Genomic DNA, 24,694 nt, shown 5'->3' with positions numbered 1-24,694 from the left:
TTTTTGTAATCAATTCAACATGTGCACGCGTACGGAGGGACAAAGATGGCGTCGGGCTGTCCACATGCGCGTGCATTTTTTGTCCCCCGTACGCGTGCACATGTTGAATCGATTACAAATGTAAATGCACGTGCATGTGGACAGCTCAACGCCATCTTTGTTTACCTTAAATGAGAACAAAGCATGGGATCTTGCTTGTCATGTGCACGCACCACTCGCGTGAGGCTGCAGCTGCATTCTATTCAGCTGAGTGAGCATCACACAAGTTTTCAATAAGACTGATTCCTGCCTTTGTCACGAGGTGCACATCTGTACTCCTTTCACTGTCCCGCTGAGGAGAGGTCGTCCAATTATATAATAAATATGACTACCCGCGGTTTGTGCGGGGTGAAGCTGAGCGCACTCAGCTCCAGCGGAGTCACACGTGTGTTACCGGGCTCCGTGAAGGGAGCTACACCACCGCAAGCGCTAGTCATTAATCCAACAACTCAAGGAGTACACGTTCTTATCACAGTGACAGCACCAAAACAGTTAAACACGCGCACTCCTGAGGTGGAGAGGAAAGGTCACTCGGTGGCGATGGACACGCTTCTCCTGTGACTAGTGTGCCAGATAATTTGGGACCACGATTCAATACAGACGTCATGTTACCAACTAAATCATGTAATTTCACAGTCAGTACAAAGTAAACTGACATCTCCATTCAAACAAACATTCTCACATGGTTTCAGCAAAATTAATGCACTGCCACACGTGACACATATCTGTTACATCTCTGTCATATCACACAAACAGACACACATACAGTTACACATACATAAACATACCCCCACTGTATCACACACACTCTGTCACTTCATAGTTCTCAAACCAGACACATTCAAACAACATACACGATCATAAAAGCTCTTTTTTATCTTTCCCACAAACTGACATTCACACACATACCACTACTTATGTTCTTGCACGACTTACCTTTCTCAAATACTCACATGCATACCCATACGCACAGCCCACTATCAGACACCAAACACACACAACGACCCACAAGGCTCACAGAGGTGCAAAAAAACCATCTAGTCACCCATAAACACACTAACATAATGGACACATGTACCAGCACCATTTTAGGCAACACACATTCATACATTACAAAATAAGGCATACAAGCAGTCGCTATCTCTCATAGACATACCCCCCAACTCGCATACTTAGTCCCCTTTTATGTATTGGCTCTATCATACATGCACTGACACTTTCTCACCCTCATACATGGTCTCCCCATCACAGTCAAGTGAGTTTTTGTTATGTATGGCAACTTTAGGCATACCTGGCTTTTCATCAAATAACACATTTTTCTGGAATTTTGGAGCCTATGATTACAATGACAACAAGCATTGAAAATGCAATAGGTCTCGCCTTTGCTTAAGTTAAAGCCATTTGCTTTGCTAATGGTATTGTATCGCAAAGTAAATGGCTTTAATTTAATAAAAGGCGAGACCTATTGCATTTTCAATGCTTGTTTATAATGTCATAAGGAATGTGACCGCAGACGTTTGCACATCAGAATTATTGCCTAATCCACCGATCAAGATGAAACCGACTTAAATCTGTATTCAATAATTACTTATCTATTCACTTTCAAGTAGCATTTCTATCCTGATAGCATCAACACCTCCACCTCTAAAAATATTTACAGCCAGTTTTAGAGATCTCATTTTCCACAGCCTTATTTAATAAATCCATGGGTGACCAGAGCAACATTTTTCACGCTCATAAAAAACATTTCTGTTTACTAAAGCAGTAATCTCTATTTCAATTTCTTCTCTTTTTTGATATAAAATGCATGTGTTGCTAAATCATTTGATTAATTAATTAATTTATTTATAACTTTTATATAGCGCCAGCTAGACCCGGGGGTATCAGAGCGCTTTACATATACAGGGGAACACAAGTTGCATTATATAGCAGGACATTGGGATGCATAAAGATATAAGTTAAACATAATAATTAGGCATATGCTACATAGCAGGACACAAGGGTGCAAGAGGATAGAGCAAAACATTATGAGTGGGCATACAGAGAAGGGTAGGGAGGAAGCTCAAGAGATTGAAAACAGTCCCGTAACCAACTATCCTTGATGGACAAGTGAGCTGGGAGTCAGCTAGGTTACTGAAGTCTAGGTTTGTTGACTTGGCCGGTGAAGTATTTCTTGAGTAGAAGGAGTTTCAGGTCCCTTTTGAAGCAGGGGAAGGAGTGGTTGCATCTGAAGTCAATTCGGAGTGAGTTCCATAACCTGGGTACGTTTTCAGAAAAGGATCGGGACTGAGTAGTTTTCCTTAACAATTTCGGAGGGATGAGAAGAAGTGAGTTGGAGCTTCTCAGGGATCGGGATCTTCCAGCTCTAACCAGTTTGCTGTTTAGGTAGTTGGGGGAATGTGAGTGAAGGGCTTTGTGTGTGATGCAGGCCAATTTGTAGATAGATCTACCTTCAATGGGCAGCCAGTTGAGGGAGTGGAGGAGTGGAGGGTTGGGGTGATGTGTTCAAACCTTTTTACCCCAGTTATGAGACGAGCTGCCATGTTAAGGACTGACCTCAGTGGGGCTAGGTGAGCTTTTGGCGTCCCTGTTAGGGTGGCGTTCCCGTAGTCTAGTTTGGAGAGGACTAGGGATTGGACAATAGTCTTGAAATCGTCTTGGGGAAGGAAAGGTTTCATTTTCTTAAGGTGTTTTAGTAAGTAAAGCGCACTTTTTGTAGACTTTAATATCTAAGCAGATGCTCTGAGTGCACGGAACAAGTCGTCACGTAACTGTAACTGTAACATTGTAAATGTGCTCGTCCACGTGTACTAAACGTATACAGATTTAATTCCAAGAAAATAAAATAAACTCTTTCTTTCAATGCCTTCCACACAGTGATAGAACTACCAATGTTTCGGTTGGTGGTATTATACTATGTATTTCAGGGCAATTTCAAAGAAACAATCTTGATAAATGATGTAATTCTCGAGCTTTTTCTCATCCAGCTTTGTTGGCAATAGGAGAATGTCTCTCTGGTAGCTTTCCATGAATTTAATAAAGATACTTTACTGCATGACTTCAGTTATAAAAACAGGTTCACAGTAGCGTTACCCTATAAGGGTTTCAAGTTGATTTTTACACTGCAATGACGAGGAAATCTTAATCTGGAAAGGTGCTTTTTCTGTTGCACATATGTGAAAGAGCACATATGTGCATGGTTGGATGGAAAAACACTGCTTGCAGCTGAATTGTGCAAGTGATGTATAGCATGCTTTAAATTGTGCATAAGCCAAGGGAGGACCACAAAGTCCCTTTAGGCCGCCTTTTATTCTATACCCATGATCACAACTTGGAATACAGGACATGTCACAGTGGCAGATGTGTAATGTTTTTTTTTAATTCACATAAGTATATCATCATTTGCTATATAAAATATGCTTTTCGTCTCATGTGCTGCAATATTACCAGGATACAACTGTACAACTGTGTTTATTGAACATACTTTAAGTAACATTTCTTCCTTCTATTATTTCTGGAAGAGGGGTTTGCAGTAAAATGCTTCCTTAAAATTGGAAAGGAAAACATCGACATACTTGAAATGCTAGCATGATGGCTCTTGTCAGATTTGACTTCAGATCCTCCAATCCACTGGAAAAGCTGCCTTTCATCTATTCTCCCTTGGAAACCCAAGAGTTCAGTACCAGCCAGATGTCTATGTTTCATGCCAAAACAGGAACTGGATGACTTGAAAATGAAATTGACCTTGGGAATAAATGATTGCTAGAAAAATATTTTAACACTGAGTTCTCATAGAGATTACAGAGACTTGTTACAGTTGAAAAAACTCACTGCTACCGGTCTAATATTTGCGGTACATTTAAGGATGATTATTCAATAAGAAAAAGTAGCTAAGACCTAGGACGATTTTCCTAATATATTGTATCGAACGTATGTTTCTGAAACTGTGAAGAATGAAAGAAAAGCATTGTTTTTAGATAATGCCGTAAATTATATTCAATAAAAGCGTTCCTCTACACATTTAGTAGCTGTCCGCTTAATGATATGAATTAAAAACTGCAAAACAACATTTTAGATAATGTACTACAATAAAATAGCCCACAGTGTAATAAAAGTAGGAGTTCTGAAACATCTAGGCATATACATCATTCGAAAACGCTGGGGCATATCTACAAGACGGCGATCTAAAATTATCGCTGCTTTTGCGGCCGTTTTCGGCCGAAAAGCGGCGATAATTTTATCGCTATATTAGCAAGGTCACGCTATCGCGTGAAACCTTGCCTTAGCGCCTGAATTCCTAATGCCCATCTTTGCATCTCTAATGAGATGCAAAGTTGGCGTTCCTCCCCAGGATAACGGGAGAAATGTCGCTAAGCGACATTTCTCCTATTATCAAACCTCACGCAAAGCAGCATAGCGACAAGAAAAGTAGCAATAACCTCTGTTATCGCTACTTTCCTTACGCCTGCTTTGAAACTGACTTAGCCATGATATCCTATGGAAGGTGGATATCATGGCTAAGTATGTGAGGCCCTATCGGTAAACTATCGCCAAACTTCGTGAGATTATCGCTGGGTGTCCAGTGATAATCTCACGTTTGGCAGTTAGCGCTAGGATTTTTATCGCTTTTGAGATAAGCATTGCTAATAGCACGCTATCTCAGCGATAAAAATCAACGCTAGCCGGCGATAATTATCCAAGCGCTAAGTGCACTTAGCGATAATTATCGCCTGTTGTTGCTGATATGCCCCCTAGTTCCGATGAAATTCTCCTCTCTAATGCGCATGCTCTGTTATTTAGGTTCTAAGTCCTCAACCATGACTGACAAACACAATGAAATATACAAATCAACAGCACCCCAACTACTTTACTCCTTTAGCAAGTATTATGCCCATTTAATATTAAAATATCATCGCTTTAGTCCTGCACCCAGACTCAGAACAGATTTGTAATCTAACCCTCCTAATATACAGAGGATTCATCCTGTCTCTTGCTGCTTCGCAGTCATCAAATAATCATTGTGTCTCTCTACTGTGAGCCATTTGTTGGATCTGCCTTTTGAATTCGTTAATATCTCTAACTTGATTTTGAATGTTCGTTCCTTTCGTGAATCCAACTTGTTTCCGCTCTCTTTTAATCTCAACATTCTAGAACATTTTCTCAGTCCTGCCTCCTATGTTTTTCCCTTTCATTCCATTATCACTTGTTTTTTCTGCTCTTTCTCATATCTGTGACTCTGACACTGTGGCTTGATCACTTATCCTTTTTAAATAACCTGTAATTTTTCCTTATCATCCTGGTATCTTTACTACCTGTCATCTTTACTGCATGGTTTAAATCTGCTGTAGTAATTCCACTTCTTGAAAATCTTGGTTTGGAATTATTCTATTCATATTTGACCCTACGTGTCACTTAGAAATCATTAAGTAAATAAGCCATGTATATCGTTAGCAAAATCTATTATCAACCTTGATTTTTCTACCTTCACTGATTCCTTACATGCACTTCTATATGCAGTGCATTTTGGATGGGTGACTTCTTTTTTCAATATCTTGAAAACTAAAACATTATTTGTCTAGCATTTCCTTCTATTTCTCTATGCCTGTAAAACAAAATTCCTACTCATATGTAGATATGCGACAACACCAGTTGCTAATTATTGTGGTATTGATAACATGCCATTTGAAGAGATACAACTATTATTGGTCACAAAACATTGTTCCCAAAGAATGGTTCTTTTTAAATTGTTTAACCTTCACCATCTCGTTCAAGAACTTGATGATAAAATCCAGGTAAAACGTATCTCTCTGAGATATTTACTTCACAAATTCCCAAGTAATTTATTCTGCTTGGGTAACACTATGTAACACAATATATATAGCATGCATAGTGCAACTCCTATTGGTCATGTATAAGAGCAAAACACATTGATTAAGTTTGGGTGAAATTGTTGTAGGGGTTTCATTGTTGGGAGTAATCTCACTCTAGAATAAAAGATAATAGTTTTAGAACCAACATGGAAATGTGTATGTGCTATTTCCAGCATAAAGTTAATGAGTAATAGGAGAGGTAGTTGGTTGGTGGACTGTTAATGCATTGTGATGTTGTATTCCTTATAGAGTTGGGTCGACAACTCTCTCCTAAATTAGAGCAGCACCAGGGCGGTCATAATGTGTAGAGGGATGTTATTCCACATCCTGGGTTCATAGATAGAAACGGCCTGTTGCCTTCAACACTTATTAGTCTGTAGTCTAATGAAGAACAGGCTGATAGTGTGCTGTGAACTATCAGAGATGATGAGCTTATCGGAAAGATAAGCAGGGGTGCTGCTCGTGAGGACTTTGCAAAGGATGCAACTGCATTTGAAGGTGATTCCAGTCTGAAAGAGGAACTAGTGGAGTTCGATCAGGATGGGGGTCTGGTAACATATTTCTTCAGACTCTTGATGAGACATGCGGTTGCCTATAGGATGCTGACGCTAGAGTGGAGTCTGCGAGGCCATGAAATCGGGCTTTACCACCATTCAGATGTGAGAGTATGAGGGCTTGAATAGCAGTTCTAAAGTCACTTTTTGGAGGAAATGGTTTGACGTTCTTTAGAAGAGTATGCTGGTACTAGGCTGTCTTTGTCTTTTTGGCAATGTGTTCCCTTAGCATGAGACTGGAGTCCAGGGTCAATCCAAGTGACTTGGGATTCAGTGGAAGTTGAGGTTTGAAGCTGTGATGGTTCATTTAATTGAGACATATTTGTACTGTTTCTTATTTGTTGTTTTCGACAAACAACATGAATTATATCTGCGTTGGGTTCAGCTTTAGGTAGGCACTGACCATCCAGGTCTGGAGGATTTGAAGGCAGTATTTGAGGCACTGAATATCTGAAGCAGAGGAAATGTTTAGGTAGAGTTGTGTATCATCAGCATATTGGTGAATCAATGTTATTATTTGCACAAAAAAAGGATTATTATTTAAGGGTATTTAAGGGGTAACTGCCCAGCTGAAGGAATCATCACAAGCCTTGTCAGGGTGAACACTCAAAGTTGCTAAAGTAACCTGAGCTCAACCCCCCAAGAGCAATGCACAGAGAAAACAAACTTAAATTCTTGCAATTTGTAAAGTATTCATCGAGCACGAAAGCAGTAAGCACAACAATAACAGTCCCAATCTGGATTAGAAACATAGAGTAACATTTAATAAACAAAATGACACCAAAATGACACAAATCCAATAATTGGAACCAGAGATATTACTTTTTATTATGTAGGAATAGCACTAAGAAGTATAAACCGTCAGTGATAGTCAAAGGTCGTGGTAGACCAGGACCGAAGTGCAATTTGAAGCTGACTGCAATGAAGTGCAGGTGAATTAATCAACCAGGTTTGTTCTGGTCAAATATTTTAACAGTCTGACTTTAGTTCTTTAAGTCCCAATCCACCACATGAGTACACTTGTATGCCTGCCAGACCATTAGATGAGGCACTTAGACTCTGAGGATGTGAAACAGAGGCCAAATGCAGGGTCCAGTTAATTTCCACTTGCCACTGATCAACTGGGCAGTTCAGCAAAGACTTGTTGCATCCCTGTAGCTTAAACAGGAGGTCAGCCTTATGGCCCTTGAAGTTTACTTCTTTGCTTTGGGTACAAAAGAGAGCAGTTCCAGTCCTTCAGAGCTTTTCTTAGACCGCTGACATGAGCTACATTCCTTTTCTGATCTTCCTTAGGTCCAGGTCTGTTCTGAAGACAGAGTCTAGAAATTCCAAATGTATTCCTATCATGAGCTGTTTATTGGGAATGATTCCTTGGCGTGCCATGACCAATGAGGTAAGAGTTTGCAGGGACAAATCTACCCACGTTGGATTTGTTTCTAGATGGTTAAAGTCTTCGGTCACACTCAACTTGGGCTCTGAGGGCTGGGTGTGTGGGGAGTGTATTATGGGAATCCTAGCATTGTCCCACATCTAACACTAGAATTTAATTTGAGGTAGCCACTGTACTCACAATAAAATGGGAGTTAGAAGTCTGGTAGAAAAAAGCAGGATTCATCAGCAACCAGACAGTGAATGCACAAGGATTTACTTGCCATGTTGTTCTCTGCCTCTCAAATACACCCACAAGTGTTATTTGCAAATCCTGTTCTCTTCCTTTCAAATCCACCCCAAAGTGTCGTATGTAAATGCAGCAAACCTGTCGAGCAGGACTTGATACTCAAGTAGGTTTTGACACTGTAATGTCAAAAGGAGGCTCATAACCCCCACCCTGCATATTCAGAGAAGTTCAGAGAAGTCTTCTCTTCCCATTCTGTTAAGCCTATTGTTTGCTTCTGGGGAGCATTTCACACATTTTTGATCCAAATTCAAATGCTCATCTATGTCTTGGAGACGTTTGAGAGCAAATGCAAATTTGCCACCAGAAACTTCAGGCAAGGAAAAGGTAACGTTCTAAATGTTACTTATCCTTATTATTTATAAAAAATCTGAATTCAACATTGAAATTGACTTGTAACAACTATTTAAATAGGTGTTTAATTTTGTTTTTAGCTAGTCCCATTCCCGAGATACAGTATTAGGATTTTAATCTGTACTGGTTTTGTACATAGGACAGCTCGACCTGCTGCAGTGAAAACACCTTTTGAGTGCTTGTAAGGGCATTTTAACATTGATTTTCTACTTGTCCCACTTTTAAATACCATGTACCATGCCTTGGGGACTAGAAAGCCTACACAGGGGTAAGTTATTAATATGTAAATAGGCCATTTCTGACATGCCAAATGAGTTGAAATCAGGTTTTTCCACTGATATTGTCAGGCTGCACAGGGTGGCCTAAAGCCATGTCTTACACTGCATCTGTAGTGGGTGGCACAATAGGTGCTGCAGTCCACTAGTGACATTTAACCTACAGGCCTGGGTACATTGTGTCCCATAAACTAGGGTCATATATGTAAGTTAGGAATATGCCAATTCAACCATGCTTAAAGGGGAAGCACATGCCCTTTACCACTGGTTAGCAGGGTTAAAGTGCATAGAGGTCTAACACCACCAAACATATAGGGTCCAGCAAAAGGCAAAAACTATAGGGTTACCAATCAGAAAGGTGGATTTCCTACAAGCACCAAGTGGCTACATGTGGAAGATGACATGGGACAATATGGAAAACTAGGGCACTCCTTAGGTGAAATGGATCTTTTTGGGACTTGGAGGTATCCATGTGAACAAACTAGTGTCCTTTGGAAAAGTAGGAGAATCAGTAAAGGACACTTTAGGTGAATCGGATTTGAGGCTCCAGGGTGAGTATGAGGGTGTGATGGTGGACTGTATTGAAAGAAACTAAGAGGTACTACAGCAACAGGGGGAAGAGGTCATCATTTGTGGTCAGGAAAACATTGTCTATGAAGTGAAAGGTAGCAGCCTCCTTGCTGCAACATTATCTGATACCAGACTGTAGTTGTGCAGGAGATGCCTAGCATTAATGTGATATAGAAGTTGAGCATAGACTGCTTTTTCAATGATCTTGCAGATGAACTATAGGTACGTGATGGGCCTGGAGTTGGTGAGGTCATCAGGGTCTTTTTTGTTTAGGAGTGGAAGAATTTAACCTGTCTTGGAAGCTTATGAGAAGATTCTATGAGTAAGGGAAGTTTTACAATGATGAGAAGGGGTGAGAGATTGTACAACTGGGGTGAGCACTGAAGAAAAACTAGGGAGATATATAATATTTGTAAGAAGTGGTTTTGAGGGAATTGAGTAAGTCAGTGAGATCTACTAGAGATAGGGTGTTGAAGGATTGCCATTGTGGGATTTGTCTGGAAGGGGTGGGCCTAAGAGATTGCTTGGTATTGTAGATGTGATGTTGACTCTTCTGTCTTTTTAACTGAAGTAGAGGTTGATGGCATTGTACTTTTCTGTGGAGTAAGGAATAGGACTGATGGACCTGGCCTATTCTGCAGGGTCACCCCCAGATATGCCTGCCTTCTATTGCTGAATCCATGTTTGCTGTAATTAGGGCTCTGTGTACTTTCCCCCTGCTAAACAGTGGTATAGTGCTTGTGTTCTCTCCCTAAAACATGGTACAATTGGTACCTACCAGATTAGTACATTTAATTTACTTGTGTGTCCCTAGTAAATGGTACTACATGTACCCCATGTCTGTAAATTAAATGCTACTAGTCCGCAGCACTCGTTGTGCCACCCAGTAAAGTGGCCTTTTTAAACATGTCTCAGGTCTGCTACTGAAGCATATGTCTGCCGTTTTAAACTGCTATTTCAACCTGTCAAAATGAAATATTTTCCGGGCCTAAACCTTCCTTTTTAATACTTATAAGTCACCACTTAGGTAGACTGCAAATGCCCATAGGAGAGGGTGAATGACATTTAAAAAGTAAGACATGCATATTTAATTATTTACAAGCCCTGACGGTGAAAAACACCAAAGTCGTTTTTCATTGTAGCAAGGCTGGTTCTCCCATAGTAACACATTAAGTTACACTATGTCAATTGATAGTGCTTAATATCAGATTGGGTATATAAGAAAATGATTGAATTAATCTCAGCCACAAATAATTACAAGGCCCGTTGTTATTTTGCTTGCAATGCCACCTCAGTTAGGACCCAGACATATGGAAATCAGTCTTGACCCTGCTCCATTGGGAACAGTCCAGCCCAAACTGCCAGACCAGGTCTTCCTCGAACAAGAACGCAAGCAACCCAGGACTGGTTTTAGCCTAGTTAGAACTAATCATACAGGTATAGCTCACAGTGTCACAGGACACAGGTCTGGGCACACCTGTCAATGACACTTCCAACCTTAGCTAAAAGGGGCATTTCTGCCAGTGTCCAGTGTCAGTTGACTGCTGATGGCTCCCCTATGGGGAGATGCTCTTAGATAGTGCAAAAATGGCTTGAATGTGGGGAGTGTTTTTCTTCCTTGAACAAGAGGGTTTGGAAGGTTGCTTCCTGCCCCGTCCTAAGCTTCAAAGGATGCCTACCCTGTCACTAGCAAATATATCTGACACCTAGGCCTTCCTTCCCTGTGTCTTGCTATTCAGCTTGCTTCCAAACCCAGTGGAGGCTGCCCCAGAAGTGGTTAGGAGTAATCACAAGAGAGGCTTTTCCCATTGTCATAGCCACACCTCTGAGTCGGCACTGGGAGCACTGATCAAGGGAAGAAAAGTTCTGCCATGTTAGGGCACTGTGGGATAGTTTACAATAAAACTCACAGGACGTGCTGCAAAAGTGAGTAGGGTAACCCCAGGGAACTTTTACACCATTGGCAAGAGATTTGCCAGAAGTTTCTCCTACCCACAGGCTGGAACAGAGCATAAATGTGGCATCCCCAGTACCATCCTTGGAACAATGTTGAACCTGTAAAGATCGGAAGACTGCCCTGCTGTCTTGGACCTGAAAAAAGCCTGGACTTGCTTGCATTGAATCTAGGATAACAGAAGTGTCAGAGGATCTGTTGATTGACCTCTTGGTTGAGGTACAGGGACATAACAAGCTTCCTTAGGCCTTTCACTGCGGCTACCCAGCTGTCCAGTGCCAACCTTGTCTGCCCTGGAGCCTGCTGCTGTCCTTTGTTGGAGTGAGTCCTAACCCTCCAGTGGTGCCCTTCCTAGGTCTCGGACCCTTGGCTGGTGTTAGTGAGTACTCCTCCTGTCCCCAAACTGCAAGATCTGTGACTTAGAAACTTTTTGTCTGACGAATCGCAGAAGACTAGGAACAGTGTCAAAGCTGCAGTCGTTGATGTTGTATCGCCGGTCGGCTTCAGCATGCTGGTTTGCCACACTAAAGAAGATCTGAATTCCAGAAAAATTGCCTCATTCGAATGAAGATGGCTTCATCGGGACTGACACCAAGAAGCAAACGATTGACGGTGAGGCCTTCCTGGGCACCAACCTCAGACTTTGTGTGCTCTGAGCTTTCCCACCTTCATCGACGACTGCATTGCACCCTGTTGTTCAGCAACCCGCCATCGCCGAGCACTGCTTTAGATACAATTTGAAGTTTGGCCCATCGACGACTCATCTCAACCACTTTTTCTTCATAAACATTTCAAAGTCAGAAGAAAAACTTTCCACAGGGACAAACCTAGTCACTGTAACTGACCGGCGCTACATCGCCCGACCTAGTCTAGCGTTACCAAATAAACCACTTTTGTAATTTTGTGCATTTTGACACCATTTTTAATTCAAAAGTTCAAATTCATATCTCTGGTACTACTTAATAAATGTTTGTCTTTTAGTGTCATTTTATTTATTAAAATTATTCTAAATTCGTGTGTGGTTTTTTTTGTTCTGTGTTTTCACTTTATTACTGTTTGTGTGCTTCATAAATATTTTATGCATTGTCTCTAAGTTAAGCTGATTGCTTTTGGACAAATTACCAAGGGTATTTAGCAACTTTAGTCGTTCACCCTGATGAGGATTGTTACTCCTGTTTGAGGAGGGTTCCCACCCCCGTCTACTAACACTCCCAATGTCTTACAGAGACAATCTGATCATGATGCCTCAGACATTTGCTGAATGTTCTAAATGTATAGTATAATTTTAGTTCAGGAGCTATGAGTTTATGAATTTATCCTCAGTAACCTGTTTTATAATTATAACAGAACTCCTAATAGAATAGTAACGATGTTTATGTATTTATTTGCATGTTACAGGAGTGCACGACCCACAGCACGAGAGGTTTGTTGCCGTCCATGGAAATGGAAGCATCCATAGTCCCAGATTTCCAGACACCTATCCACGCAGCACAGTTCTGGTGTGGAGACTGGTGGCTGTAGAGGAAAATGTGCGGATACAACTTACCTTTGATGAAAGGTTTGGGCTCGAAGACCCTGAAGATGACATTTGCAAGTAAGATATTTACATATTTACTCCTGTGAGATGAAGGAGCATAGTAGCTTCTATGTTAGCACATATCTGGTTGTGTTGCTTTAGAAAATAATCTGTTTGAGGTATTTGACATAATACAGCCCATGTAGCTTGGTGGATGCTTCTAAATACTTTGCTTCAAATTCCGATGTAAGGACTCTGACACCTCAAATATAATGCAAATATCTAGACCTGCTTTTAGTGATGGCATGGCAGCGGAATCATGGAGATGTTGACTAGAATGCATTTAATCTGTCTAGCCCGGATATTCTTAACCTGTGGGCCATGGAACACATTTTGCGGGGGGTCCTTGGGCTAGAGTTCCTAGCGCTATCTCAAGCTGTCTGGGGATACTAGGGTCTAACGTTCAGCTGCAAAATGTAATCAAAATGAGGTAATCCATGACAGTGAGAAAGCTCATGATTGCATTTCTCATGTTTTACTTAATTTGCTTCCATGAGAGTATTGGTTTCTTCCAGTGTGTTGTTTTCCTGCAATGTTTTTTGATAATGTATATTAATCTTGCACTGTGCATGCTGCGGCCTGGGTCATTTGTAAGTATCTCTGTGAGTTCAGGTTGTGGGTCAGTGTTTCTATTGGGACATAATTGAGAGGTTTGGAGGTGAATCACAAGGCAGTGTGAGTTTCTCACAGTGCCTAACTGTAGGTCATTAAGGTGTTCAGACTACTTGAAAAACCAGATCCTTCAACATTTTGTAGAGTTCACAAAGCAATGGTGGCATGTGCCAATTGTAATTATGATTACATGTGTGTTAGAAACTGGGTTACTGGTTGACTGAGGTGTGATCCCTAGTAAAGCAGCAACCAAAAACTGAGTCAGGGTCAGGCACAATCAAACCTCAAACAACCTGTGCTCAACCCCCTGGTAGCTTGACACACATCAGTGGGGCTTAACTTAGAGGCAATGTGTAAAGTATTTGTGCAAGATACCAAACAGTGTACTAGTGGAAACACCAGACAAAATATACCACACTATGTTAGGAAAAAAGAGCAAAATGAAATAAATAAAACAAGACTAAAATGATAAAAAATCCAATTATTAGAACGGGAGATATTGAATTTAGAGTAAATAGCTGTGAAAGACATAAATCGACAACTGTGGATATCTGGTCGTGACGTACCGGACCAAAATCACAAGTTCAGGTGATGGAGTGCAGGCTGGCTCTAGGGACACAGTTAGGCCCACTGAACAGAGTACCTTAAATCCTAGTTTGCGAAGCATCATGTGGATCCGCAACGAAGATGCGTTGCACAGCTGAGGTAATGCTTCAGTTCCCAGGTGCGGCAAGGCTGCAGTTAGATGTCCTGTTTCATCATCATCGTGGATCCCTTCGATAGGGGCTTGCGCTGTGAAGTCCAGAGTTGGGTTGCATTGAGCAGTCGAGGTGATGCAACAGTTCAGAGAAGCTGCCAGGCTGCGATGCAGAGTCTAGTGTCGGCGTCAAGCTGGCCGTTGACTGGGGATTCTTCGTGCTGCTCAGGTTCTGATGCAGTATCAGGCTGCAATGCGGGTGTTTTACTGCAGTTCCGCAGTGCAACGATGTGTCATGCTGCTCAGGTTTGCGGAGCGCAGCAGAGGAGATGCACCTGTTACACTGGTTCCACAGAGGCTGGCAGAGCACTATGGGCCCACTTCCAAGGGCTCAGGACTGGAGTGGCACCACTTGGCTGGAAAGACTCACACATGGCAGATTTCAGGTGCAGATGCAAAGTTTTTGGAAGTCTGTTATGTTCCTGAGGCTTCAGATCAGAAGTCCAGCTAACTAGTCCTTGGAGTCACTCTGGGTTCTGTGTTCAAGTGACACAGGTCCTTCTCTCCCAGGCAAAAGAGCAGCAGGAGAGCACAGCAGCAGGTCTTTCAGAGCAGCAATACACCAGAGTGGTAGTCCTTGTAGTAGCACAAAAGTCCTTCTTCCTGGCAGAGTATCCATAGGTCCTGAAGTGTACTGAAGAGGTGGTGTCTGAGGTCCCTCTTTTATAAACAGTTGTGCCTTTGAAGAGGGGAGAAGCTTCTAGAAGCATGTGTTTGAAGTGCACAGATCCCGTGCCTTTACAGCCCTGGCTCGAGACTAACCACAGGGGGTATGCAGCTCTTTGTGCAGGGACAGGACATAGTTATTCAAGTGTAAGTGAGGCTATGTTCAGTTACTCCCTTTCATCCTGCCAGTGATGTCCCATCCAGTCACAACCAAGCTCCCATTGTGAGTGGCTGTCTAGGAGTAATACACAAAGCTCAACTGTCAGCTACACCCAGACGTAATTTTAAAAATCCAACTTCACCATAAGTTAGGATTTAAAATTACAATTTCAGAGGCACCAAACATAAACTGGTTATTTCTTCCAATTTGGAAATGGCACTTATAAAATGTAATAAAGCTACGCCAATGTTATCATATGAGAGAGATAGACCTTGCAGTAGTGAAAAATACATATAGGAGTTTTTCACCACCAAGACATGTCCAACTTTTTAAATACATTGTACTCTGCCCTCTGCGCTGTCCAGGGCCTACCCGAGAGGTGACTTATATGCATTAAAATGACAGGTTTGGGCCGTGGCAAAAGCTTTATTTTGCCAGGCCATAATGACTATGTAAACTTCACACACAGGCTCTGCAATGGCAGGCCCGAGATCTGTTTACAGTGCTACTCAAGTGGGTATTACAATCAGTGCTGCACACTCACTAGTAAAATTTAATTTACGGGCCCTCGGCGCATATGGTGCCACGTTACTAGAGACTTATAAGTAAATTAAAGATATCGATTGTGCATAAGCAAATCTAACATGTTTCAAGGAGACAGCACACATGCCTTAGCACTGGCTAGCAGTGGTAAAGTGCACAGAGAGCTTGGGCCCAAAAAAGAATGAATATAGCAAATAATAGTAGGAGGTAGGCAAAATGTATGTGAATGACCATACAGCAAGGGCCAGGTCCAACAATGTGAAAGTGTGTGAAGGAGGTACAAAGCTGCTGAATTATTGACAGGGAAAAAGGTTGAAAGCGAGTATTCTGTTCTGTTGTGTGTGGGGGTGGTGAACTACGTGCTGAAGGAGAGAGTATAAAGAGGATGCAGAAGAAGATAGCATTAGGGTCCCTGACTTACTTTAGTGATTTAGTAGGGGGCCTCAGAAGTCAAAAGGTTAAGAACCACTTGCATAGAAAATACATTGAGGCTGGGTTTGGCATTTTGTTGGCATAATGTGAAGAAACAAATGTCTAAATATACTTAATGATTGAACTAGAGTGGTGTTCCTTTTTGGCCCTACCTGAGTGATACTATTAGTAACATAATGGGGCTAGAGTTTCATGAAGGATGTGTGCATTGAATTCCGGGAAAGTACTGGGCCTAGTACATTAACTGGCATACTGGGGGGGCATTTTTGGAATGTCGACTTTCTTACCTTTACTGTTTTCTACACAAGAGTTCAAGCATGAAAGAGATCAAAAATAGGTGGTTACATGGCTAATATTATCCTATCTCACTCATCATACTAAAACATAAAGACACTAGCTATATTGATTTGCAAAATACCTGAGCTATATATTAACAAGCATTTGCTATGCAATAAGTCTCGTATTTGCGAGAGTTTAAGCTACTAGCATTGCAAATAACAATGCATTTTATTTGTTTTATAAAAAACCAAAACATAAATAAAAGACATTGTAATTTACAATGCGAATAGCTCAAACTTGCGTAAATGTGAGACCTATTACATTGCAAATGCTTGTTACCACCAGTGTGTGGAGTTTGATGTATGTGATAGCCGCGCTCGCAGGTTGTACATTGCTGTGTTGACTCTAAACGCGCGCGAGAGACTGACTCACCCGGCACAGAATTTAGCGGCCGCACGCGCTGCCTCTCATTAGAGGGCGTTCCAACAAACAAATGATGGACGGAATGCTGACAATGCAGGCATTCTCCCCCAGTCAAGAGATCTGGGTTAAATCCATCGTTCTTTTGCCCACTACACCACCCAGTTTAGACATGGCCATATGCAAATCAGTCTTGACCCTGTGCCTCATGGGAACAGTCCAGCCCGAACTGCCAAGCCATGTCTTCCCTGGACCGGAATCAAGCATCCTAGGACCGGTTTCTGGCTATCAGCCGTCATCAGCCAGGATAGCTTGACTCCAGTGGCATAGTGAGCACGGGTCCCACGTCTGGGAATACCCATCCCACTTAGGGCGAAAAGCGTTACAACAAACAAATGATGGACGGAATGCTGACAATGCAGGCATTCTCCCCCAGTCAAGAGATCTGGGTTAAATCCATCGTTCTTTTGCCCACTACACCACCCAGTTTAGACATGGCCATATGCAAATCAGTCTTGACCCTGTGCCTCATGGGAACAGTCCAGGCCGAACTGCCAAGCCATGTCTTCATTTGTTTGTTGTAACGCTTTTCGCCCTAAGTGGGATGGGTATTCCCAGATGTGGGACCCGTGCTCACTATGCCACTGGAGTCAAGCTATCCTGGCAGATGACGGCTGATAGCCAGAAACCGGTCCTAGGATGCTTGATTCCGGTCCAGGGAAGACATGGCTTGGCAGTTCGAGCTGGACTGTTCCCATGAGGCACAGGGTCAAGACTGATTTGCATATGGCCATGTCCAAACTGGGTGGTGTAGTGGGCAAAAGAACGATGGATTTAACCCAGATCTCTTGACTGGGGGAGAATGCCTGCATTGTCAGCATTCCGTCCATCAATTGTTTGTTGTAACGCTTTTCGCCCTAAGTGGGATGGGTATTCCCAGACGTGGGACCCGTGCTCACTACGCCACTGGAGTCAAGCTATCCTGGCTGATGACGGCTGATAGCCAGAAACCGGTCCTAGGATGCTTGATTCCGGTCCAGGGAAGACATGGCTTGGCAGTTCGGGCTGGACTGTTCCCATGAGGCACAGGGTCAAGACTGATTTGCATATGGCCATGTCTGAACTGGGGTGGCGTAGTGGGCAAAAGAACGATGGATTTAACCCAGATCTCTTGACTGGGGGAGAATGTCTGCATTGTCAGCATTCCGTCCATCAATTGTTTGTTGTAACGCATCTCATTAGAGGGCGGCTTCACGTGCACGGAACAAGCGATGCTGATTATTTACAGAGTATGCATATAGTAAATGGTATTGTCTAGCCAGCCTCGTCTGTATGCATGTCTAAGAGCACAGCCCTGGCGGGAAAAACAGTCTCAGAGCCCTGTTGAATGGGATAAGTGCTGGTAAGTAGCTTTGTCACATATGTAAAGTAAGCACAGCTTACTACGCAGCCGTTTCTCTAGTGCAACCTGTGGTTTATGAGCCACCCAGACTCTACCGCTGCACGTCGTGTTGACAACCTCCCCGGTTCTATGCATGGCCGCTGGCGTCCCGTGACCACACGCACGCAGTCTGATCTCCCCGGATTTCTTCGCATGATCTTTGCAGCTGTGACCGCTGTCAGTGCACACACTGCCTCCCACCTGTGGAGAGAGGCTGCCCGAGGAGATTACCTGCCAAGAGAGGTCGCCAAGTGACATTCCAGGCAGCGCCGAGGTCTTCGCTCCTTCCACGGCTCGAGTGGGTGGCCAATAGCTGAAGCCTGAAGCACGAGTTTGGATATATGGGGCGGGTCCTTTCTGGGTCAGACCCGGTAGTAACAAGCCCTATGCGTGCACATCTGCTGTCCATGCATGCACATCCTGATGGAGACAGGGAAGGAGCGAGCAAGAGGGTAACGCTGCAAGCCGTACGCGTGCACATCTGCTATCCCCCTTCCCCCGAGAAACCAATGACAATAGATCTCGCAAAGGCGTGTAGCGCATGCGCTGCGTCGCTAGGCGAGAACTAAAAAAGGACTGGTTTTCCTTAATTTGGTATTATGTTTCTTTTGCTTGAAGAACACAATAGAAGGTGTGATTTGCCCCAAGTTCTAGAGTTTTAATTAAGACTCTGATCTTTTTCATTTAGAAAAAAGGTGCAAAGGTAAAAAGGTGCATCACCATTGCAACCAAACATGAATTAGGAAATGAATAAATTTGCAGCATATTGTTTTATGAATGCACTACTGATAAATCAGTGAGACGTTTCTTTTTCACTGAAATAACTTTTTTTTTCTAAAAACACTTTATTAGTTTTATTATAGACACATAATATTCATACCCAAAACAAAACCCCGCAGAGACTACGCAATACATTGCTTATAATTAACCCCATTCAACCCACTTCACACCTTGGACCACTGCAAATGCAGTCTCCAGTTCGTAATGCTCCCACCATGTCCCCTATATCTTTCAGTGCTTCTTGCTGCAACCATGGGCTAAATAAGCTAGTTCCTCCAATTTTGTGGAGTGGCCCATACTCACCCTCCACTCTTTCATTGTTAGTGCTTCTGGTGACCTCCCGTGTTTAGCCATGCCTCTTTTTGCGATCAATGTACCCAGCCCCACTAGGGTCCGACCCACCCCTTGGGACTTCCATTTCGTCCACCAGACCGAACAACGCAACCCTTGTGGTTTTGGTCCAGAACTGCTGATAGGGCCGCAAAGCTAGAGAGCCAGTTTTTCTGGATGATGGGACACTTCCACACCATATAATAAAAATCTCCTATGTCCCTTCAACATCTATTACAAGCAGGATCGGAAAGTTTGTGGGCAAAGCATTACGCTACGCTCGCGTAGTTTGCGAAGTTCGCGCTACTTCGCACTACGCGAATTGCACGCAGCACAGTGCGAACACGCGTAGTGTAGTGTTGCGTAGTGCTGCGGTCAGATTTTGCTTGCTCGCGGTCCTCAACGTCAAGTTGGCGACCGCGAGCAAGCAAAATGACATCCCGGCGAGACTTTTTCCTTCTTCGCGATCAGCAACATCAAGTTGGCGATCGCAAGCATGGAAAATAAACCTCCCGGTGAGATTCCCAACGCGAGGAGGTCAGGTTTCTGATTGCGAGTGGTCGCGTATGCTCGCGACCGCTCGCGATGAGAAACTACCAGTTCGCGTTGAGAAAGCTGCCGCTCGAGTAAAAATCAACTCGAGCAGCAGAAAACTACAGCTCGCACTGTGCAAGATGCCATTTTCAATGATTCCACAGTGCCGGTTGCTTGTCCGCACTGTGCAATCATTGAAAACGACATCTGACACAGCGCGAACAAGGTACTACGCAGTTCGCAAAGTGCTACGCGTAGCTCGCGTAGTGCAAACTGCACTTTGCGTAGCTTCGCAAAGTGCTACTTCGCGAACTACACCCAGGGTTGGTGTATAGTAGGGGCATGCAGGTATTTCAATTGAACCAGATGCAGTTGGGCTGAAATGGCTACGGTTCAGGGTGCCATGCATTCCTACCTTCATGCCACCTCATCAAGTGAACCCACCCACGCATCCCAAGGTTCCCCTAATTGCGTCAGTGCACATGGGAAGTACTTTCCCTGGGATTTGAAGACCTAGAAGATGCCTCCCTTGGCTAGAGGGCCCATTAGTAGTCGGGCCTCCAAGGAGTTACATTTGGGAGGTTTTGCTAATGCCTCTTTGTAGCCTGAGAGTGTATGGCTAAGTTGAAGATATCAAAAAAATTGTGATTTGTGGAGGGAGAGTTCTGTTTGAAGGTCTTGAAAGAATTTCATGTGGTCACCCGCCCAAATGTCACAATTGCTGATGCTGTTCAAACCCCTGAACCCTTCAAAACGTGTCACATGATTCAGCCGTCTGCCAACCCATAGAGGGGTCTTTCAGCATCATTTGCTGTTCCCAGCCTGTCCAACATAAGGCAGGTCTCCATGACAAAATAACTCCTCTAATCATTTTGGGGACTTAGTGAGGGATCATTGTGCCATAAGGCGTACACACATGATTATCGAAGCTGATCCATGAAACATCTACCCTAAGTGTGGGATCGGTTCACCTCCCACATGCCAATCATTCACCATTACATTGTGCAATGCCCAGTAGTAGAGGCGGATATCAGCCATTGCTAGGCCTCCTTCCTAAGTGGATAAGACACACTTATTAAAGGAGATCGTGGGAGGTTTATTAGCACAAAGAAATTTCCAACTCTGAGAATTCATAGCAACGAACCATTGATTAGGATGGAGAATGGTAAATTCTGGAGCACATAAAGGAGTCAGGGGACTACCATAATTTTAATAGGTACACCCTCCAAAGCACGTTGAGTGGCAGGTTACCTCATCTATCTATCGGCCTGGGAGTGCAGGTTGAGACTTCAGGCTTAGAGTGGCACTCATGGCATCTTGATTGCCATGAAATGGAGGCTTAAGTGCTGTATTGGTAGGGCTGGGTTCCAGTTTTTGTTGTGTCTGTCACTTTGAAGAGGGATCAGTAGTGATTTAGGCCAGATCACTATCAGTACCGATACCTCTGTGAATGTGTCAAGAATGGATATGAGGCGGGGTCCAGTTTTGCCCAAGTGAACCATAAACAAGAGGACATCATCTGAGTAGAGGGCTATTCTGTCCTCTAAAGCCATGCCCCAGTCAACCCCCCCCCCCACACCTGGACATCACAGTGTGTTCACAGTGTGTTCACAGTGTGTTCATGAAGCTAAGGGTTCTATTTCCAGAGCCAAAAGAATGGGGGACAGGGGACATCCCTGTCTAGTTCCCCATGAATTGGTAATCAGTGGGAGACTGCACCGTTCACCCAGCATACAAAGTGTGGACATAGGCTCAGAAGCTAGGAGCATTCCCCTCTTGACCAATATATGTTGAAGAAAAGTCCAATCCAAAGAATTAAAAGCCTTTTTGAAGTCGAGAAGCATCAGTGCTGTGGCCTAGTGCAGCTCCCTGAATCTTGGCAGGGCTAGATAAAACCTGCGGGTGCAGTGTCTGGTGCCACGCCAGGGGACAAAGCCGCACTGGTCGGGTGAACCAGGCAGTCAAGCACATAAGTAAGGTGTCACATCGGATGTTTAGTGTGCAGTTTAACCTTGGTGTTGAGAGAGATGGGCGGGTAAGAAGTACATTGGTCCGGGGGCTTGCCAGGTTTCATCAGGACAAAGATAGTGGCTAGGTCCTGTTCGAGTGAAAAGCGACCGTGGTCAATCGCCTCAAGGAGCATAGTGAAAAGAGAATAAGTTAAAACAGTCTGCGAAAGTATTCCACAGGGAACACGTGTGGGCCTGGGGTTTTGCCTGGGTTAAGTTCCCTTAGACCGTCATTGAGCTCCTCCCATATCAAGGGCTGTTCATGGGCCTTCCTTTCCCTGGGAGCCAGAGTAGGCAGGAGAATATCTGCAATGAGTGGGCTCCCCAATTCTTGGGGAGGGTGAGGTCTCGCCACCTAAAGAGACTCGCAATAGTGGTGGCTCGTACGTCATCCAGACCAGTGATACTGGGGACTACACTCACTGCTAACTCTCTGGTGGCCAGTCAATGCAGCAACCTAACAGACTTGTCTCCCTATTCATAAAATCTACCAGCAGAGGCCTCTCAGCATCAATGGGCCTCATTTAGGCACAGTTGGCGTAGGTCATCCCTCTCCACTACCAAGCTGAGGCTTAAGAGTTCCAATAGATTACTCCCTCTCTGGGTCTCAAGCTTTAAGATCGAGAGCTCCAGTTGTCCATAGTCTGTATCTCATGGGTCACCCCTCCTAAAGAGTTCACAAGGAGTCAATTGAGCCTCAGTTTATGTTAAGGTCTGTCTCCAGAACCTGTACAAGTCTTCTGTCAGTTAGGAACCAGGCTCAAACACCACACTTGTCTTTTCCTTTCCCTCCCAGGGTTTCGCACATGAAGGGTGATTGGTGCGTGGTCTGATATTCCTCTGATGAGGATGCAAGAATCCTTCATATAGAGGTGGTCAGTGACTGGTGATAAGAAAAGATCTATAAGGTAGTGGGAGCTGTGTGCTTGCAAGGCATGTGTGCATTCCCAGAAGGTTGGGTTTCCAAACCAGCCAAGTGTTACAAAGCCCCAAAGTGGAGGCCCAGCTGGCTAAGCCTCTACCTTCTCTAGGTTCCGTGTCCAGGGCCCCAAGAGAATCCATAGAAGCCAGGATGTCATTAAAGTCACCCCCATAATTAACCTACCAGCTGAGAGAGAGAGCACTGAGGGCCATATGTATCAAGCCTTTTTCCACTTTGCAAACAGGCTGATTCTCAGAATCGGCCTGTTTGCGAATTGGAAACAGCCTTTTGGGATGTATCATCCCAAAAGGCCATCGCAAAATATAGAATTGCAAAATTTGTGATTCTCTATTTTACGAATGCCATTAAGGAACTGCAAACTGCGATTCCTTAAATGCAATTCTGGAAGCACCATAAATTTTCTTTTTGGCCTTAAGAGATTGCAAATTAACACCAACTGCAAGTTGGTGATAATTTGCGATTTTATTTAGAAAACACTTTTTAGATTTTTTTAAAGTGCTATATGTCGCACATACATACCCTTGGGGCATGTATGTGTGCAAAATGTGCACACATGCATATTTAAGGGGTGCTACAGGGTATCCTTTTGGCAAACTTGCAACCTTAAAATTGCATTCTCAATTTGCAATTCTCTAATTGGTAATCGCAAATTGATAATGTCTTCCCATACATTCCTATGGGCCTCCTAGCCCATAGGAATGAATGGGAAGGTATTCCTTATATGCGAATCTCAATTTGCGATCGCAAATAAGTAATATGTAGGATTCACAACATTTTTAGCAAATCCTACATACATTGCACTTTGCGATTTTCTAATTGCAATTTGCTAAAAATCGCAATTTGATATATCGGGCCCTAAGTCTCTGAGTGACAATAGTGCAGTGGTGGCAAGTTGCGAGGGAATGTATACGCTTAGTAAAGTATACAGGGAGCCCGCTAATGAACCCTCCACTAGCATGAAACTCATCAAGGTGTCCCAGTCATGTGGGGTACTGCCATTGGAATAGAGTTGTAGAGGAAAATCCCTACTGCCCAGGACCTGCAGCCGAACCCCTCATGGCAAACTCTAGAGTACCCATACCTGGTTAGGAGGGAGGAGTTTGTTCCCATGAGGTGTGTTTCTTGTAGCATTACTACCCAGGGGCCATGTCTGTAGAGGAACCGCTGGACCACGCCCCTCAATGTGATCAAACAGGCAGTTCACGTTCCCTGTCATGGCCATGAAAGCCATCATGGTGGGTCGTGTGGGGTCCTGGGGCAGGGTAGTAAAGTTCTGTGCAAGAGTCCTGGGGGTCGATAATCTCTCAACAAGCAGTGATTTGTGGTTGTAGCCTACAATGGGTCTTCAGGATGACTACAGTAAATTAAATACTATAATAGATCAACCAAAACCCCATCCCCCCTATCTCCCCCCTCCCTATACTTCCACCTAATAGAAGCAGCTGTCTCCCAAAAAACTGTCCCCATTGTGATCATGGACAGCAGAGGAATCTGATCACATAGCTCCAATGCTGATGCTCTTGGCCTTTATCGCTATACCAATAAGGTGGTTCCGGCCGTGCATTAGTCCTGGAGAGCAGGTAAGGGTCCAATAGTTGCCCTTAATATTGGGCCAGGTGTGGCTTTTCGGAAACCGCATTAACAACGTGGTAAAAATCACATGTTCCGTTACCACACAAGCATTACCACACTTGCCTTTACCACATATGTGCATTTACCATGCATGCCTTAACAATGATTTGCATTGTAAAGGCGGTAATGGCATATGCATGGTAAAGGCAGGCAGCCTGGAGTAGAATGGAAGGAACGGGAAAGATCAGTACGCTGTTTGGTGAGTAGTTTTCGGTTTTTAAGGGCAGGGTTGGTGGACGGGTTTTAGGGCTCAGGGTGGGGGGTTGGGATAGTTTTTAGAGCTGGGTCC

At 43.6% G+C, this 24,694-nt stretch overlaps 1 protein-coding gene across 1 annotated transcript in view; it reads left to right on the top strand.

Annotated features, from left to right (window-relative positions):
* The window catches only part of PDGFC (platelet derived growth factor C), a 761,010-nt gene that overhangs the window by 301,483 nt on the left and 434,833 nt on the right, over positions 1-24,694 (top strand). Inside the window, exon 2 of the mRNA XM_085641717.1 lies at positions 12,690-12,885. Coding sequence (XP_085497843.1) covers positions 12,690-12,885 — 196 coding nt within the window. The remainder of the gene's footprint in view (positions 1-12,689; positions 12,886-24,694) is intronic.

This window comes from Triturus cristatus, chromosome 2_2 (genome assembly GCF_964204655.1).
Source record: "Triturus cristatus chromosome 2_2, aTriCri1.1, whole genome shotgun sequence".
In the NCBI taxonomy this organism is placed as follows: domain Eukaryota; kingdom Metazoa; phylum Chordata; class Amphibia; order Caudata; family Salamandridae; genus Triturus; species Triturus cristatus.
Note: the sequence above shows the minus strand (reverse complement) of the source record. Positions and strands in the feature narration are given on the sequence as shown.